General features: G+C 45.0%; 1 protein-coding gene across 1 annotated transcript in view; it reads left to right on the plus strand.

Annotated features, from left to right (window-relative positions):
* kif28 (kinesin family member 28) overlaps nucleotides 1–20,719 on the plus strand; it is a 67,845-nt gene that overhangs the window by 40,765 nt on the left and 6,361 nt on the right. The window contains exons 16-21 of the mRNA XM_068045704.1: nucleotides 376–478; nucleotides 982–1,089; nucleotides 1,800–2,074; nucleotides 3,049–3,183; nucleotides 5,485–5,651; nucleotides 19,345–19,451. Coding sequence (XP_067901805.1) covers nucleotides 376–478; nucleotides 982–1,089; nucleotides 1,800–2,074; nucleotides 3,049–3,183; nucleotides 5,485–5,651; nucleotides 19,345–19,451 — 895 coding nt within the window. The remainder of the gene's footprint in view (nucleotides 1–375; nucleotides 479–981; nucleotides 1,090–1,799; nucleotides 2,075–3,048; nucleotides 3,184–5,484; nucleotides 5,652–19,344; nucleotides 19,452–20,719) is intronic.

Raw genomic sequence — 20,719 nt, forward strand, 5'->3', positions numbered from 1 at the left:
AATACCCAGATCCTATGAGCAAATGTTTAAAAAAAGCCAAATACATGAAATTTCTGGTTAAAAATAACATGAAGTTTTGGTGTTGCCAGTTGTGCAGAAGTTTCAGAAACCGTCAGTAACTTTATGGTAATTCCTGATCATTTTCTAATAAATTTAACAAACAATGATGGACCTTGACAAATGCTATGGATAGAAATACTGAATGACACATTATATATGTGTATTTCCTTGTGGTAATACTTTAGTTCTATTTTAATTGGCTCGAGTGCATAGAAATGATTGATTTAGGACTGGTGAAAGTGATTCTTATCCACCAGTTGCCCCCTGCGGTTTTAATCATTTTCTCACCATCTGCTGACCAGGACCTACATGTAGGAACAGAAAAGTAGACCCAAGTGTGCTTGCTGTGTTCCTTGATTACATCAGGGTGAAGCCTATGGTGGCAGAAGCAAACCAGATCAGCGAAGAATTAAATAAGGTAATCTCTCCATTTCTCTCCCTTGCATCATCACCATATTCCTCCTTCATCCTCCTCCAGACAGGCAAACAGCGCCTCACATAACATTGTAAAACTAGAGGTAAAAACTTGCATTTACATAACACCTTTCACATCCTCAGAATGTTCCACAATTCTTTACACTTAATAGCTTAGGTCTGAAGTACAGCTACTGTTGTTTTGGAGACAAGCTTGTAGCAGCCAATTTCCTCACACCGAGACCTCACAAGCAACAAATTAATGAATGACCCTTTATTTGTAATGACGATGTTCGAGGGAAGAATACTGTCCGGGACACCAGGAAAATACCCTGTTCTTCTTTGAAAAGTGTCATGGGATCTTTCCCATCCACCTGAGAGGGCAGACAGGGCCTCAGTTTAATGTCTCATCCAAAAGGCGGCACCTCTGACAGTGCAGCACTCCCTCAGTACTGCATACAATTTCTTTTTGATATTTGAACAACTATTTTAATTTTTTGTTAACAGGATCTCAAGTTTGAATTGGAAGTGAAGAATTTGGCATTAACAGACTCCAGGGGCCATGACCTGGTAAAGGAAGTGATGGTGAAGGTGACAAACAAAATGACTCACCAGGTAGGAAGGAATGCACTCATATGCCACATTTTGGTACCAAATATATTGCATTAGAAGAAAATAATTCTGTCTAAGACCTTTTCCTCTTTTTCCCCACCTTTCCCAATTTTAAAATGTGTTTTCCCTCCTTGAGCAACATTGGGTCTTAAGGGGATTTCGATACTTTGGTGCCTGAGAGAGAGAAAAGTTACATGGTAAAAGGCAGTGGCAAAAAATTACCCCTGAAATGAGTTGCTGGTTTAGTCAACATGATTAAGGTCTCCTCTCTTCTGTCTGCTCCAAAGGTCTTAAGCAAGAATACTTTGAGTAGTTCCTAGTACACAGCACAAAAGTGTCCTAATTTGATACAAGTCTGGGGTAAAATATGGACTGAAACTGTCAACAGTGAGAAAACATGAGGTGCAAATCTTTACTGAATTATGTTTATGGATCTCCGAGTTACGGGGCACGATTATTTTCAAAATCACAAGATAATGGATTTTTAGTCTGCACTAGATGTCTCTCGGAGTAAACAACCATTCCTTTAAGTATGTTCTCACTCCCTGCAAAGTGCAGCCTTATATGCACAATATCTGATGATACAGAGTTGTCCAGGTTGGAACCGAACACCCAAGTTACTGTAATATCCTCACTATAAATTACAGCATAGTCTCGTGTTTCTTGGGGCGAGAATTAGAAGGACTGATCCAATTGGTTCTCTATTATAACAGGTGTGGGTCTGGTCAAGGGCCAAGTTTGTGAACAGGAAGTTCATCATGGAGGACATATATCAGCGTTTTGTTGATGGAGAGGTCATTTCTGTGGACAGAGAGAGTGATCCGTTCTGGGACCCTATTGAGGCTGTGCATTTAGGTACTGCATATGTCTGGCTTCAGTCTCTGAACTATTGTATTGCACTGGAGGAACATGTGGAGTTTCACAATTCCCAGGGCGAAGAGGAGGCCATTTTACAGATGAACCTGATGCCGTGCACCCCAACTGGACAGTAAGTTTCAGAATGGACCTTTTAAGTCTGATTTTTTTCTTCTTAAAGTATCAACTAGAGCCAAAATATGTTGCAAAAGACGTACTATTATTCTGCACATCCACCTTCAGTATGTCTGAAAGGCCGTAACAAAGGGGCTGAAGTGAAAGGATCTAAGACAGCCAACAATAATATCACTCCACGACAACACAGAGAATTACAGCACAAGAGGAGGCTATTCAGCCCATTGTATGCATGCTGGCTCTTTTGTTGAACAATTCAAATAGGATCCTACTGCTCCGCACTCTCCCCACAGCCATGCATTTCCTCTACTTCAAATCCTTGTCTACTTTTCCTTTGAAAGAAGCAATGGTCTCTGCCTCAACCACTCCCAATAGCAAAGCATTCCATGCTGCAACCAACCTCTGCAGGTGTAGATCATATTGAGGAATCAAAAATGACTAAAACACTTGCCACAGCAAAACCCCCGTATAGGCCAGTTACACTACACATTTTGTACTGACGCAAAGTGGTCTGAATGTTCTAACACCGTGATATGCATAATACAACTCAAATATGAAGTCATTGGAATTGAATTTAAACCAATGGTTTGAGGTCACCTTTAGGAGTTAGCCTCATTCTGGTTTAGCTTTGCGCTGCCAACAGTATAACTGCAAATGGACCAGAGAAAACATTTTTAATTCCTAAGCAGATCCAAAATTTAATTTTGAATCTTTTAGGTATTAAAGATGATTTTACTGTCCCAATAGATTATAAATATTAAAATTGAATCAGCATTTTGGATGTGAATGTTATATGTAGAGCTTCACTTTATCCAGCTAGAGTGCATTGTGAAGCCAGTGGTATAACTCCGGTCTGGCTGCTCTACATTGCAGTGAGCAGATACCCAGCTCAATAACCGGTACTTGTAGTATGACTGTGCCCTTATTAAATATGTTTTCAGAGTGTTAAATAAGTTTGTATTTTTTCTCTAGACCTCTGGGAGAGGATGCAATCCTCATTGATCCGACAGAGTTAGTGGACCAGAGGCTAGATTTTCAAGTTCAGATCACTCAGTGCCTGGGAATCAAGTGGCTGAAACAGAACAACAAGAGAGGAATTCAAATTTGGTGAGAATATCCTTTATTATGGATTTAAACATCATGAATGCTTGGCCAATGGGTATTAAACGCTTTGTAGGGCCTCCCTGAACTAACCATAAGAACATAGGAATGGACAAGACTGGAATAGACCATTGCCATCTTACTGATTGGTCCCAAAATCTGGGCGTATCATACACTTTGTACCTTCCAAATCCCTCAGCCCTTTCCTTGCCAAATAATCTTTCCAATTCCCTCTTGAATTTGCGGATGCCATCAGCCTCCACCACATTCCACGGCAGTTTGGTCTAAAGTTTCACCATCATTTCACCGTCATTAAATCCAAACTGCAAGTTCCCTCTCCTCTTCTGCACTTGAGTCCATTCCATTTGTGGTAGAGTTTCTGATTGTATGAAATCATTTATTAGGATTCGTTTTTTTATGCCCCTTGCAACCTAAACAAGTTTTACCTAGAGCTGCCTTTTGCCAAGTGCAAAAGTTCCCGTCTTGTTTGTCCCTCCTTGTAACTCAGATGTCTAATCCAAGTTTTAATTTTAGTTATTCGTCACTGCATCCTCTCCGATGTCAGGAGTGGTCCTCAGTGGAATATTGTGACAAAGACTGTACAAGATACTCCAGATGGGGCTGTACCAGTGCCTTTTACCAGATTATTATGACTTCCTGAGACATGTTGTATTCTTCCAGCTCTAAATCCTAAACGACATCTCAGCCAAGAATGGTGACAGGACATAGGGGTTCACTGGTTGCTGTGAGATATAAGGGGAGAGTGATCTTAAGTGCCTTTCCACCCGTTTTCCCTCCTTCCATTGAGGAAGTGTCTGCTCTCTGGTCTGGAAGATCCCTTATTCCGACAATGCCTCCCTCACAAAACAATAAACTGTTTTTTCCTCAGCTGCTGATTGGCCAGCATTTTTTATTTAAGTTTTAGATTTCCAACGTTTGCGGTTTCTGATAGGACTATTTTATGTTCCGTTATTGATTTAGGATGCATTAGTTTAATTCTGACAATGAGCCAGTGGAGATGTGCAGCTGGCCTCAGTACCCTAGGCACTTTGTTCCCATGCCAGCAAGAGACCACATCTTTGGGAGAAAGTGGGAAAATTCGTAATCAGTGTGAGAAATCCTGGAGACACAAGCTTCGAGTCATTGGGCTGGATTTTAACACTGTGTAAGTGAATGGGTTTTGAGTGAGTTAAAATATCGCTCGTTGCCTCTGTTTCAGGAATGAGAGTTCTAGATGCGGAGCCTTTGGCTTCTAGATTTACTAGAGGAAGTGGCATCCACAGACAATGTGATGATGTGAAGGCAGAGGGAAACCTCACATTATAGTTGTTGATCTTCCCAACTCCCGTTACATTGTTAAAGTTGTTAATACCCTCAGCTACAAGCCATTACATTATATGCCTTCCATGATCTTTACTCTGAGTTTCCATTAACATTTATTAGCTCAGCATTCGAGCCGTGCTGTCTCAACATTGGGCATCCATGGCCTTCATTCATAAGCTACCTGTCTAAAAGGGAAAAGGTGAAAAGCAACTCCTTACCTGTCAGAGGGACAAAGAACAAACAACTATCTTTATGACTCCAGCTTGTACCAGCCACAAAGGGACATTGAGGGTCTGAGCTGATTTGGATATGTTGTAGATTCTGCCAGACTCAGCAGTTTTTGGCAGACACTGCCTTTAGTCACAAGATAGAGTCCTCTGCACAAGATGGAATTTGAACACCATCTACTTAATGTAGAATAAACTAAAAGGGCTTCTCTACCTTAATATGGCATTGATGTCTTTCAGGGGAAGCTAGATAAAGTCATGACGAAGAAAAGAATGGAAGGATATAGAGATAGGAATGAGATGAGGGTGGGAAGAGTCTCATGTGGAGCAAAAACACTGGCATGGACCTGTTGGGCCAAATGGCTGTTTCTGTGCTGTAAATTCTATGTAATTCAATGTCATATAAAGTGTAACTGAATGGGTGGAAGTGTTAAGAAGAGGAGATTCTGGGATAATTACAGAGCAGACTTGGGTTGTAATAAAATCTTGTACTAAACAAATATAACTACAATTCTGCACCTCTTCCCAGTGTAACATGGACACCAAAGACTTTAGTTGGGAGGGAACCTTGTCCTAACAGTTTGCTGCCACACTGCTGAAAAATGATGTCTCCTATACACTTACTGAAATATTCTGTTACTGGCCGTGCCAGTTTCTAAACATATTTTCCACAGTTAAACTACTGGTGTCTGTGAAAAATAGACCTGAAGAGCTTGTAACCCAGGGGAAAAGACTAACTTTTTGCTAATTCCTCCAGGTATCATGTATTGAACCATCCATACCCTTTCCGTACAGAACCTGTCTGGAACACTGTAAATGCTAGTATAGATCACGTACTGCAGTTCACTGTCAAAAGTGTGTCACAGGAGCTACTGAACTATCTGCAAAACCATGCTCTGGTCCTGGATCTATGGGGCCTACAAGGTAATAAAAGATAAAGAGCCTGCATATGTTTGACACAAAAGAAAGACTGAGGGGTGGCGGTGGTGGGGGGAGGGGTTGTGGGAAGGGAGGTGAGGGCAGTGTCCTTTCACAGTTTGACATCCTGGGAAAGAATGACTTACAGTCAGAACCCTCCCCCAACCCCCTCAGGATGCTGGATTTGGGTCAAGAGTAATGAATGGAACAAAAGTACTAACATTCTTTGTGGTAATGTAGGATTGAAGGGTTAATCTGCAGTACATTGCTGTAGGGAATCGGTTTCCAAGGAAGGATAGCCACAATAAAGAGATCCCGCTTATTTGCATTTTGCCATAAAGGTATTGCTGTAGAAGTTACATCATAGTACTTCTCTTTCCCATCCCTCCCAGCCTGTTCCAGAGTTACAATCAGCTTCCTACACAGAGTACTCTAGATAGCACAATCCAATTACAGCTACCGATCGGCCAAGTGGTCAGTAGGAAGCCGTAGTGCCTCAACCACTGAATTCACTCAGTAGTCGCAGGCCCATTTATCAGCGACAAGCATCTACGATACAAATAACAGATGGAAGGTGTTGGAAATTGGACAGAAAACAGAAAATTCCACAAACCACCTTAATTAGCTGCTCAAACCCTCTGTACCATGTGTGTTCCTCAGCTCCCCGGCAATTACAACGTTAGCTTAACTGCAATACAGTGATTAAGTGTCACAGAGCTGAAAGAAGTGGGTTTGTGACTCCCAAAAAGTGTCAGCCAAAACTAAGTACTAAGTTTCCTGCATCTTCAGCAATCTGAAATCAAATGATTGAGGTCATCAACAGTGAAGCAGGTGGTTCTTTTTTTTTAGAACATTACAGCGCAGTACAGGCCCTTCGGCCCTCGATGTTGCGCTGACCTGTGAAACCATCTGACCTACACTATTCCATTTTCATCCATATGTCTATCCAATGACCACTTAAATGCCCTTAAAGTTGGCGAGTCCACTACTGTTGCAGGCAGGGCGTTCCACGCCCCTACTACTCTCTGCGTAAAGAAACTACCTCTGACATCTGTCCTATATCTTTCACCCCTCAACTTAAAGCTATGTCCCCTCGTGTTTGCCATCATCATCCGAGGAAAAAGACTCTCACTATCCACCCTATCTAACCCTCTGATTATCTTATATGTCTCTATTAAGTCACCTCTCCTCCTCCTTCTCTCCAACGAAAACAACCTCAAGTCCCTCAGCTTTTCCTCGTAAGACCTTCCCTCCATACCAGGCAACATCCTAGTAAATCTCCTCTGCACCCTTTCCATAGCTTCCACATCCTTCCTATAATGCGGTGACCAGAACTGCACGCAATACTCCAGGTGCGGCCTCACCAGAGTTTTGTACAGCTGCAGCATGACCTCGTGGCTCCGAAACTCGACCCCCCTACTAATAAAAGCTAACACACCATATGCCTTCTTAACAGCCCTATTAACCTGGTTAGCAACCTTCAGGGATTTATGTACCTGGACACCAAGATCTCTCTGCTCATCTACACTACCAAGAATCTTCCCATTAGCCCAGTACTCTGCATTGCTGTTACTCCTTCCAAAGTGAATCACCTCACACTTTTCCGCATTAAACTCCATTTGCCATCTCTCAGCCCAGCTCTGCAGCCTATCCACATCCCTCTGTAACCAGACCTGCTGAGTGGTTCCAGCATTCCTTGTTTTTATTATTGGAGATTCAAGTCCTCATCAGGGAACTCCTCTTTGCTGGCAATGCTGCATTAACACCCCACACAGAAGAGTATCTGCAGAGACGCACCGACAGGGTTGCGGCTGCCTGCAACGAATTTGGCATAAGCATCAGCCTCAAGAAAACAAACATCATGGGACTGGACGTCAGAAATGCTCCATCCATCAATATCGGCGACTACGCTCTAAAAGTGGTTCAAGAGTTCACCTACCTAGGCTCAACTATCACCAGTAACCTGTCCCTCGATGCAGAAATCAACAAGCGCATGGGAAAGGCGTCCGCTGCTATGTCCAGACTGGCCAAGAGGGTGTGGGAAAATGGCGCACTGACATGGAACACAGAAGTCACTGTAGAGTCCTTGATTGTAGGTAGATCTTGCTTTTCATTGGGGCCCAGTATTCTTCTTAAACGTTTTTCGCTGTAGGAGACTTTTCTCTCTTGGGGTTCATGTGTCTTCAGTGGATTCAGAGGCTTGTGAGAAAAAGATGGGAGCAGACAGGAGCAATCAGCTTTCTGCCCAAACTGTTTGCACAAATTCAAAAAACTCAGGTTGCCCAGCAGGTTAGCCACGTGACTAGCTGGTTTGATCATGTCCATTTGTGCATTCAGCCACCTTAGCGGTCAACCTGGAATGCAAGCTCTCTCATGTTGAACATCCAGTGATCAAAAGTCCATTGTGGGTTGAATATGTGAGGGGAAATGTCTTTCCAGCTAAGGGTTCATTGTGGGTTGTGTCAGGGAATGGCTGCTTTGTCCTTCCAAACACTGTCTGTTAATATGCAAAATGTCTTTCCAGCCAAGATCTGGCAACTTTTTTTTTTGACGCACCTGGCACACATACAGCAGCGGAACAGAAACTGCCATGACAATTAGTAAATTAGGAAAGTTTGACTACTGGGAAATGGTGTAGAGCACCTATGGAACCGTGGGAGAGCACCTATGGTATCGCGTCTACATGTTCTGTGATAGCTCGAGGTGTTATACTATGCGTTCTACTAATTATAATGAGTGGTTAAGGTTAATGCTCAGGAAATTGGGTCACCAGGCTAATACTTCTTTCATGGGATGTGAGTGTCACTGGCAAGGCCAGCATTTGTTGCCCATACCTAATTGCCCTTGGGAAGCAGGTGGTGAGCCACCTTCTTGAACCACTGCAGTCCATCTGGTGCAGGTAGTCGCACAGTGCTATTAGGAAGGGAGTTCCAGAATTTTAATTCAGCGACAGTGAAGGAATGGTGTTTTGGCTTGGAGGGGAACTTGCAGGTGGTGATGTTCCCATGCCTCTGCTCCCCTTGTCCTTCTAGGTGGTAGAGGTCACAGGTTTGAAAGGTGCTGGCGAAGGAGCCTTGGTGAGTTGCTGCAGTACATTTTGTATAGGGTACACACTGCTACCACTGTACATCGGTGGTGGAAGCAGTGAATGTTTAATATGGTGGATAGGGTACCGATCAAGCGGACTGCTTTGTCCTGGATGGTGTCAAGCTTCTTGAGTGTTGTTGGAGCTGCACTCATCCAGGAAAGTGGAGAGTATTCCATCACACTCCTGACTTGTGCCTTGTAGATGGTGGACAGGATTTGGGGAGACAGGAAGTGAGTTACTCACCTCAGAATTCCCAGTCTCTGATCTGATCTTGCAGCCACAGTACTTATATGGCTGGTTCAGTTCAATTTCGGGTCAATGGCAACTCCCAGGATGTTGATAGTGGGGGATTCAGCGACGGTAATGCCATTGAATGTCAAGGAGCGATGGTTAGATTCTCTCTTGTTGGAGATTGTCATTGCCTGGCGCAAATGTTACTTGTTAATTATCAGCCCAGACCTGAATGTTGTCCAGTTCTTGCTGCATATGCTTTAGTATCTGAAGAGTTGTAAGTGGTACTGAACATTATGCAATCATCAGCAAACATCCCTACTTCTGACCTTCTGATGGAGGGAAGGTCATTGATGAAGCAGCTGAAGATGGTTGGGCCTAGGGCACTGCCCTAAGGAACTCCTGCAGTGATGTCCTGGAGGTGAGATGATTTGACTTCCAACAACCACAACCATCTTCCTTTGTGCTAAGTATGATTCCAACCAGTGGAGAGTTTTCCCCCCTGATTCCCATTGACTTCAATTTGTCTAGGGCTCCTTGATGCCACACTCAGTCAAATGCTGCCTTGATACCAAGGGCAGTCACTCCCACCTCCCCTCTTGAGTTCAGCTCTTTTGTCCATGTTTGGACCAAGGCCGTAATGAGGTCAGGAGCCAAGTGGTGCTGGCAGAAGCCAAGCTGAGCATCAGTGAGCAGGTTATTGCTGATTAAGTGCCACTTAATAGCACTGCCGAAGACACGTTCCATCACTTTGCTGATGAACGAGAGGAGGCTGATGGGATGTTAATTGGCCAGATTAGATTTGTCCTGCTTTTTGTGTAAAGGACCTTCTTGGGCAATTTTCCACATTATTGGGTAGATGCCAGTGTTGTAGCTGTACTAGAACAGCTTGGCTGGTGATATGGCTAGTTCTGGAGCACAAGTCTTCAGTACTGCTGCCGGGATGTTGTCAAGGCCCATAATCTTTGCAGTATCCAGTGCTTTGAGCCGTCTCTTGATATCACGTGGAGTGAATCAAATTGGCTGAAGATTGGCATCTGTGATGCAGGGAACCTCAGGAGGAGTCTGAGATAAACCATCCACTTGGCACTTCTGGCTGAAGCTGGTTGCAAATGCTTCAGCCTCTTCTTTTGCACTAATGTGCTGGGCTCCCCCCATCAGTGAGGATCAGGATATTTATGGAACCTCCTCCTCCTGTTAATTGTTTAATCATCCACCACCATTCACAACTGGATGTGGCAGGACTGCAGAGCTTTGATTTGATCCACTGGTTGTGGGATTGCTTAGCTGTGTCTATTGCATGCTGCTTCTGCTATTTGGCATGCAAGTAGTCCTTGTGTTGTAGCTTCATCAGGTTGACATCTCATTTTTAAGTATGCCTGGTGCTGCTCCTGGCATGCCCTCCTGCACTCTTCATTGAACTAGGGTTGATTCCTTGGCTTGATGGCAGTAGTAGAGTGAGGGATATGCCAGGCTATGAGGTTACACATTGTGATTGAATACAATTCTGCTACTGATGATGACCCAAAGTACCTCATGGATGCCTAGAGCACCTCATGGATGCCTAGTTTTGAGTTGCTAGATCTGTTCTGAATCTATCCTAATGGTTTGAGAATTCACAGGAGCATTATCAAACAAATTTTGACACCAAGCTACATGAGATACTAATGACCGAAATTTGGTCGAAGTGCTAGGTTTTAAGGAACATACGAAAGGAGGCGGGGGAGGCGGAGAAGATTACAGAAGAAATTCCAGATTTTAGGACCTAGGCAGCTAAAGGCACAGCCTCCAATGGTGATTTAACATTGGGGATGCATCGGAGACCAGATTTGGAGGAGTGCAGAAATCTCATGATGGTTGGAGGAGATTACAGAAAAGTAGGGGTGGGGGGCAGGGTGTGAGGCAAGATCATGCAGGGATTTGAAAACAAGAAAGCGAACTTTAAATCTGAGGCATTAGCAGGTCGGGAGCCAGTCAGCAAGCACAGAGGCGATGGGTGAATGGGACTTAGTGCATACAGTAGGCTAGGGTGCACTGTTACTTCTACTCCAATATCTGGATTCAAATTTAACGCAGACTTCATGCCGGTTCTTTCATGGGAGAATACCCTGTTGATTCTTGTCTGATGTCAGTGACGTCACAGGAAAACTGTGACCTGATTGGCTGGTAGGGAATCTGCACTGAATTTGAAAATAAAACATTGATTAAAATTGATTAAAACCCCAATTAACTAATTAATTAATAAGTAGAGGAGGAACTAAACCGGAGGGAGGAGATTACTGTATTTAGCATTTAATATTTATAGTAGAAATCTAGCGCTAGGGACCATATAGTTAATTGTAACTTAATTTAGTAAGGATTTAATAAGTATTTAAGTATTTATTTTAAATTAACTTATGAATTATTGCTAGAAATGTCGTTTCAAGCGTTTCACCTGTGAGATGTGGGAGGTCCGTGACGCTTCCAGCGTTCCGGACGACTACATCTGCAAGAGGTGTACCCAGTTGCAGCTCCTCACAGACCACATGGATCGGTTGGAGCAGCAATTGGATGCTCATAGGAGCATGCAGGTGGCAGAAAGCATCGTAGACAGGAGTTTTAGAGAGGTGGTTACACTTAGGAGCATGCAGGTGGCAGAAAGTATCATAGACAGGAGTTTTAGAGAGGTGGTTACACCCAAGGTGCAGGCACATAGATGGGTGACCGCTAGAAGGGGCAGGCACTCAGTGCAGGAATCCCCTGTGGCTGTCCCCCTCTCTAACAAGTATATTGTTTTGGGTACTCCTGGAGGGGGGGGGGGGAGTGGGGGGGTGGCCTATCAGGGGAAAACAACAGCAGCAGCCAGAGCAGTGGCAGCACGGCTGGCATTGTTGTTCAGGGAGGGACAAAGTGCAGAAGAGCAATAGTGATAGGGGACTCTATAGTCAGGGGCACAGATAGGTGCTTCTGTGGACGTGAAAGAGACTCCAGGATGGTATGTTGCCTCTCTGGTGCCAGGGTCAAGGATGCCTCTGAACGGACAGGGGACATTCTGAAGGGGGAGGGTGAGCAGCCAGAGGTTGTGGTACACATTGGTATTAACGACATAGGCAGGAAGAGTGACAAGGTCCTGCAGGGGGAGTTCAGCGAGTTAGGTAGAAAGTTTAAAAAAAAACAGGACCTCTAGGGTTGTAATCTCGGGATTACTCCCTGTGCCACGTGCCAGTGAGGTTAGAAATAAGAGGATAGTGCAGCTAAACACGTGGCTGAACAGCGCTGGTGTAGGAGGGAGGGTTTCAAATATCTGGATCATTGGGATGTCGTCCGGGACAGGTGGGACCTGTACAAGAAGGACGGGATGCATCTAAACTGGAGGGGCACAAATATCCTGGCTGCGAGGTTTGCTAGCGTCACTCAGGAGGGTTTAAACTAGTGTGGCAGGGGGGTGGGAACCAGAGCAAAGAACAGTACAGCACAGGAACAGGCCATTCGGCCCTCCAAGCCTGCGCCGATCTTGATGCCTGCCTAAACTAACACCTTCTGCACTTCCGGGGCCCATATCCCTCTATTCCCTTCCTATTCATGTATTTGTCAAGATGTCTCTTAAACGTCACTATCGTATCTGCTTCCACCACCTCCCCTGGCAGCAGGTTCCAGGCACTCACCACCCTCTGTAAAAAACTTGCCTCGCACATCCCCTCTAAACTTTGCCCCTCTCACCTTAAACCGATGTCCCCTAGTAACTGACTCTTCCACCCTGGGAAAAAACTTCTGAGTATCCACTCTGTCCATGCCGCTCATAACAGTAGGAGAGCAGGTGAAATAACTGAGGGGGAGCTAGTAAATCAGGCCAGTAAGACTAAGAGGAAGAGCAGGCAGGGAGATGTTGCTGAGCACAGCGGGACTGGTGTTCTGAAATACATTTGTTTCAATGCGAGAAGTATAACAGGTAAGGCAGATCAACTTAGAGCTTGGATTAGTACTTGGAACTATGATGTTGTTGCTATTACAGAGACGTGGTTGAGGGAAGGACAGGATTGGCAGCTAACTGTTCTGGGATTTAGAAGCTTCAGGCGGGATAGAGGGGGATGTAAAAGGGGTGGGGGAGTTGCATTAGTGGTTTAGGAGGATATCACAGCTGTACTGCGGGAGACTTAGTAGTTGGCAGGAAAAAAGACAGAGGCGCAAGGGGAGAGCCAACTGTGCAACAGCCCCGACAAACAAATTTCTCTGCAGCACCTGTGGAAGAGCCTGTCACTCTAGAATTCGCCTTTATAGCCACTCCAGGTGCTGCTTCACAAACCACTGACCACCTCCAGGCGCGTATCCATTGTCTATCGAGATAAGGAGGCCAAAGAAGTACTGCGGGAGGACACCTCGGAGGGCTCATGCAGCAAGGCAATATGGGTAGAGCTCAGGAATAGGAAGCGTGCAGTCATGATGTTGGGGGTTTACTACAGGCCTCCCAACAGCCAGCGGGAGATAGAGGAACAGATATGTAGACAGATTTTGGAAAGATGTAAAAGCAACAGGGTTGTTGTGGTGGGTGATTTTAACTTCCCCTATCTTAACTGGGACTCACTTAGTGCTAGGGGCTTGGATGGGGCAGAATTTGTAAGGAGCATCCAGGAGGGCTTCTTGAAACAATATGTAGATAGTCCAACTAGGGAAGGGGCCAGACTGGACCTGGTATTGGGGAATGAGCCCGGCCAGGTGGTCGAAGTCTCAGTAGGGGAGCATTTCGGGAGCAGTGACCATAATTCCGTAAGTTTTAAGGTACTTGTGGATAAAGATAAGAGTAGTCCTCGGGTGAACGTACTAAATTGGGGGAAGGCTAATTATAACATTAAGAGGCAGGAACTGAAGAATTTAGATTGGGGGTGGCTGTTTGAGGGGAAATCAACATCTGACATGTGGGAGTCTTTCAAACGTCAGTTGATTAGAATCCAGGACCAGCATGTTCCTGTGAGGAAGAAGGTTAAGTTTGGCAAGTTTCGGGAACCTTGGATAACGAGGGATATTGCGAGCCTCGTCAAAAAGAAAAAGGAAGCATTCGTAAGGGCTAGAAGGCTGGGAACGGACAAAGCCCTTGAGGAATATAAAGAAAGTAGGAAGGAACTTAAGCAAAGAGTCAGGAGGGCTAAAAGGGGTCATGAAAAGTCATTGGCAAACAGGATTAAGGAGAATCCCAAGGCTTTTTATATGTATATAAAGAGCAAGAGGGTAGCCAGGGAAAGGGTTGGCCCACTCAAGGTCAGAGGAGGGAATCTATGTGTGGAGCCAGAGGAAATGGGCGAGGTACTAAATGAGTACTTTGCATCACCAAAGAGGAGGACTTGGTGGATGATGAGTCTGGGATCTACCCCAGAATACTGAGGGAGGCAAGGGAGGAAATTGCTGGGGCCTTGACAGAAATCTTTGCATCCTCATTGGCTACAGGTGAGGTCCCAGAGGACTGGAGAATAGCCAATGTTGTTCCTTTGTTTAAGAAGGGTAGCAAGGATAATCCAGGAAATTATAGGCCGGTGAGCCTTAAGTCAGAGGTAGGGAAATTATTAGAGAGGATTCTTCGGGACAGGATTTACTCCCATTTGGAAACAAATGGACTTATTAGCTAGAGGCAGCATGGTTTTGCGAAGGGGAGGTCGTGTCTCACTAACTTGATCTAGTGTTTTGAGGAAGTGACGAAGTTGATTGATGAAGGAAGGGCAGTGGATGTTGTCTACATGGACTTTAGTAAAGCCTTTGACAAGGTCCCTCATGGTAGACTGGTACAAAAGGTGAAGTCACATGGGTTCAGAGATGAGCTGGCAAGATGGATACAGAACTGGCTCGGTCAGAGAACACAGAGAGTAGCAATGGAAGGGTGCTTTTCTGAATGGAGGGATGTGACTAGTGGTGTTCCTCAGGGATCAGTGCTGGGACCTTTGCGCTTTGTAGTATATATAAATGATTTGGAGGAAAATGTAGCTGGTCTGATTAGTAAGTTTGCGGATGACACAAAGGTTGGTGGAGTTGCGGATAGTGATGAGGATTGTCAGAGGATACAGCAGGATATAGAGCAGTTGGAGACTTGGGCGGAGAAATGACAGATGGAGTTTAATCCGGACAAATGTGAGGTAATGCATTTTGGAAGGTCTAATGCAGGTGTGACCACCTCTAGGCGCTTACCCATTGTCTCTCGAGACAAGGAGGCCAAAGAAAGAAAGAATGCAGGTGGGAAGTATACAGTAAATGGCAGAACCCTTCGGAGTATTGACAGGCAGAGAGATCTGGGCGTACAGGTCCACAGGTCACTGAAAGTGGCAACGCAGGTGGATAAGGTAGTCAAGGCGGCATACAGCATGCTTGCCTTCATCGGTCGGGGCACAGAGTCTTAAAATTGGCAAGTCATGCTGCAGCTGTACAGGACCTTAGTTAGGCCACACTTGGAATATTGCATGCAATTCTGGTCACTACACTACCAGAAGGACGGTGGAGGCTTTGGAGAGGGTACATAATGCTCTGCTCCTCTTACCCCTTCCCTTCTGAGCAACAGGGACAGACTCTGCGCCAGAGACCTGTATCCCATTGCCTACCCCTGGTAAGTCGTCTCCCCCAACAGTATCCAAAACGGTATACCTGTTGTTCACCAATGCCCTGTATAACTGAAGCATAACATCCTTACTTTTATTTTCAATTCTTCTCATCATAAAGGATAGCATTCCATTAGCCTTCTTTATTCATTGCTGCAGTTTTGGTCACCTTATTTAAGGAAGGATATGAATGCGTTGGAGGTGGTTCAGAGGAGGTTTACTAGATTGATACCTGGAATGAGCGGGTTGTCTTTTGAGTAAAAGTTGGACAGACTGGGCTTGTTTTCACTGGAGTTTAGAAGAGTGAGTGGAGACTTGATTGAAGTACATAAGATCAAGAATGGTCTTGACAAGGTGGATGTGGAAAGGATGTTTCCTCTTGTGGGTGAGTCCATAACGAGGGGGCACCATTTTAAAATTTGGATTGCCCTTTTAAGACAGAGATGAGGAGAAATTTTTTCTCTGAGGGTTGTGCGACTTTGGAGCACTCTGCCTCAGAAGGTGGTGGAGGCAGGGTCATTGAATAATTTTAAGGTGGGGGTAGATAGATTCTTGTTAGGCAAGGGAATCAAAGGTTATCGTGGGTAGATGGGAGTGTGGAATTCCAGACACACACACATCAGCCATGATCTTCTTGAAAGGCGGAGCAGGCTAGAGGGGTCGAATGGCCTACTTCTCATAATTCGTGTTCGTATGTTTGTATCATGGGATATCTCTCCCTGCTGCACAAACTCCTTAGCATTAAATGTGGCCATTTCTTTTGTTCCTAGCACTGTAGAGGAAAACAGAAGAGTACAAGAAAACCTGTTTGTTTACCCTTCCACAATTTAGAGGTCAATTTTCCCTCCCGTTTTCCAAATTTCCCGTTTGTCTGGCAGTTCAGATCCCAGACAAGCCCCCAATTGGTTACGGCCACCTGGTGAGGGTGGTTTGCACTGTTCAACTCCCACCTGACTGCAGCAAGTATTTTTTGGTTATGAGGGTATAACCCTAACTTGTTTTATTTGTCAAATGAACAGCTGCCTTGTGGGCGTCTCGGGAGAGACCACGGCTAAGGGAGTAAACCCTAACAGAAAATCCGGAGTGGAACCCCGTAGGCGGTCATGTGTCACCTTTGGCATGTTTCCGGCAGTTCCTGCAGCCATACCGGTGCCAAACGTCGTGCTCTGCACTCCTTTGGACCCCACCAGAAAGGCCGAGAGGGGGGTTTTGACGCTTGGGCAACTCTCAACCTCCATACATTCGCCCAGGCATGCGCCATGGAGAGGTCACTCCATAGTTGCCTCACAGCGACTGACACCACTGACCACCTCTAGGCGCTTACCCATTGTCTCTCGAGACAAGGAGGCCAAAGAAGAGCCTACCGTGGGGAACCTTATCAAACGCCTTACTGAAATCCATATACACCACATCCACGGCTTTACCCTCATCCACCTGTTTGGTCACCTTCTCGAAAAACTCAATAAGGTTTGTGAGGCACGACCTACCTTTCACAAAACCGTGCTGACTATCGCAAATGAACTTATTCTTTTCAAGATGATTATAAATCCTATCTCTTATAACCTTTTCCAACATTTTACCCACAATGGAAGTAAGGCTCACAGGTCTATAATTACCAGGGCTGTCTCTATTCCCCTTCTTGAACAAGGGGACAACATTTGCTATCCTCCAGTCTTCCGGCACTACTCCTGTCGACAATGACGACATAAAGATCAACAACAACGGCTCTGCAATCTCCTCCCTGGCTTCCCAGAGAATCCTAGGATAAATCCCATCTGGCCCAGGGGACTTATCTATTTTCACACTTTCCAAAATTGCTAACACCTCCTCCTTGTGAATCTCAATCCCATCTAGCCTAGTAGGCTGTATCTCAGTAATCTCCTCGACAACATTTTCTTTCTCTACTGTAAATACTGACGAAAAATATTCATTTAACGCTTCCCCTATCTCCTCTGATTCCACACACAACTTCCCACTACTATCCTTGATTGGCCCTGTTCTAACTCTAGTCATTCTTTTATTCCTGATATACCTATAGAAAGCCTTAGGGTTTTCCCTGATCCTATCCGCCAATGACTTCTCGTGTCCTCTCCTTGCTCTTCTTAGCCCTCCCTTTAGATCCTTCCTGGCTAGCTTGTAACTCTCAAGCGCCCTAACTGAGCCTTCACGTCTCATCCTAACATAAGCCGCCTTCTTCCTCTTGACAAGCGCTTCAACTTCTTTAGTAAACCACGGCTCCCTCGCTCGACAACTTCCTCCCTGCCTGACAGGTACATACTTATCAAGGACATGCATTAGCTGCTCCTTGAATAAGCTCCACATTTCATTTGTGCCCATCCCCTGCAGTTTCCTTCCCCATCCTACACATCCTAAATCTTGCCTAATCGCGTCATAATTTCCTTTCCCCCAGCTATAATTCTTGCCCTGCGGTATATACCTGTCCCTGCCCATCGCTAAGGTAAACCTAACCGAATTGTGATCACTATCGCCAAAGTGCTCACCTACATCTAAATCGAACACCTGGCCGGGTTCATTACCCAGTACCAAATCCAATGTGGCATCGCCCCTGGTTGGCCTGTCCACATACTGTGTCAGAAAACCCTCCTGCACACACTGGACAAAAACAGACCCATCTAAAGTACTCGAACTATAGTATTTCCAGTCAATATTTGGAAAGTTAAAGTCCCCCATAACCACTACCCTGTTACTCTCGCGCCTGTCGAGAATCATCTTCGCTATCCTTTCCTCTACATCTCTGGAACTATTCGGAGGTCTATAGAAAACTCCCAACAGGGTGACCTCTCCTCTCCTGTTTCTAACCTCGGCCCGTACTACCTCAGTAGACGAGTCCTCAAACGTCCTTTCTGCCGCTGTAATACTTTCCTTGATTAACAATGCCACACCCCCCCCTCTTTTACCCTCTTCTCTGTTCTTACTGAACTTCTGTCAGCCCTTTTCAGCTGGTGGATAGTGTCCCCTATCCAAGGAGTGTTAAAAAGAGATGTAGATTTCAATTAACTTACAAAAGTGGAAGGAAAGTTCATTTGGAGAATAAAACCGTAGGAGTTTTCCAATAGTGAAGTCTTGGGAGGCTGGGTTCAAACATTGGGGTAGATGTTCTCTCCCAACTCCCCAACCGGTTACCTGACAGATCTGTTAGGAGGCCCAGTCTAGGTTTGAGGGCCAACCCTTCTTAGCAGGCAGTAAGTAGAACATGAGCATCCAGCAGGTGCCCAAAGGCTTCGGCCTGCCTCAGGGCCCGAGGAAATATCATAAGGGAAAAGGGAGAGGAGGGGAAATCCAGTGTGGCATCACCTCAGGTTGTTTTTAAAATTATAACTTACCCTTTGGGCTCCTCTTCAACTGGACCACGAGCTGAAAATGGACAGAGTGAGTCTGGCACACTCCTTACACAGCAATGTTCTAAAAGGGCATTCAGACCCAAAGACAGGCTAAAGCCTGCGTTCATTTTCCACCTGCAGCCTGCTAACAAGGCTCGGCCCTCAAAATTGCCATAGCCTCACACAAGCTCTGTCAGGTAACCAGTGGGAATTCTGGGAGAGAAAATCTACAGGTTTTAACCTGTTTTAAGTTTTTACAGTGCAATTCCAAGACACACAGCTATGCACGGTTGAACAACACTGGTGACAACATTCCCTTTGCTAGGCCTATTGATTTCATTCACGGAAAGGATTCAGAGATAAATAGCGGTTTGTTTTTCTTTTACTGTGATTATATTTCTGCCCTGTGGGATCAACATGTTTGTAGAATCCAAGCATCAGTACTGTAATTGTGTTCTGTTTTGTTTCTTTTTCATGTTGTGAAGAGGGTTGCACAGAGATCTGTTCCTCTTTGGGTGACAGTGAGCTCACTGATGAAGGCAGCATCATTATTGACCATGTGAGACCACGACTGCCAAGCAGCAGTGGTGTGGTAAGTACATTTCATTTTTTTAACTCATTCATGGGATGTTGGCGTCACTGGTTAGGCCAGCATTTATTGCCCATCCCTAATTGCCCTTGAGAAGCTGGTAGTGAGCTGCCTTCTTGAACCGCTGCAGTCCTTGGGGTGTAGGTTCACCCACAGTGCTCTACATCTTTTCCCTAAAGTATATATCCCTGTAGTTTTCTTTTTAATAGTATTTGATGCTCTGGTATAACTGCTGTCATGCTGGGCCCCCACCTGCCAAGAATGAGGCATATTAATTTCGCCACATGGACATTAAATTTCAAATTGTTGCTGGGAAAAAGAGAAGGCCTGTTATAATGGCTGCCAGAGTTGGATGGAAAATATTTGCATACTAACAGACAGTGCTTGGAGGGACAAAGGGGCTATTCCCTGCTCCAATTTAACTCACAATGGACTTTGAGCACCAGGTATTGTGTGTAAGAAGAGACATTCCAGGGTCAGCTAAGACAAGAGAATCCACAAAGAGACGTGGTCAGACCAGCTAGTCGCATGACTAACCTACTTGGCAACCTGGGTTTTTCTGAATTGTACAAAAAGTTTGAACTGGAAAAAACTGTTTGCTGCTGGAATGAGAAGACCTCTCCTGTCTGCTCCCATTTCTTTCTCACGAGCCTCTGAGTTCACATGAACTTCATCCTCGAATAAGGTTTAAGAAGAATACTGGACCCCAACGAAAAGCAAGACCTATCTACAATCAAGGATTTTACAGCGATCTCAAAGAACAGTAACCAAAACCATCTTCAGATATTGCCTCAAACTTTTCCATTTTATTTCTTCTGCTCTTTTCTGTCTCTATCTGCATGTGTGTATCGCATATACATGCTAGCGTGGGCGCGTTGTGTATCCGTTGGCATTAACCAAACTAGAGTTTAAGTTTAATAAAGTTCAACCTTTTTGCTTTAAACCTAAGAAAACCTGTTTGGCTAGCTTCTTTGCCTTATAATTGGAAGTTAGTGAACAAGGATTCACTAAGGGGGAGCTAAAAAAACGGTGTGTTTAAAATTAAACCCTGTTACAATAAGACCAGGTTAAGGCTGGTTGTAACACTGCACAGTAACTGAAGCTGATCGCATAACTCGTGAACAGAAGGTTACAAATGAGTTCCAGTCAGTCTCATAAGTGGCATTGTCCCTGCTGCCTCCTTGGGGAGAACTGCATTAAGAAATGAGACGTTAAAGCAACAGGAATTGCTACCACCTGCTTTGAACTGGTCTGTTCACTTTTTGAGTGGG

Source organism: Heterodontus francisci, chromosome 13 (assembly GCF_036365525.1).
Source record: "Heterodontus francisci isolate sHetFra1 chromosome 13, sHetFra1.hap1, whole genome shotgun sequence".
Lineage (NCBI taxonomy): Eukaryota > Metazoa > Chordata > Chondrichthyes > Heterodontiformes > Heterodontidae > Heterodontus > Heterodontus francisci.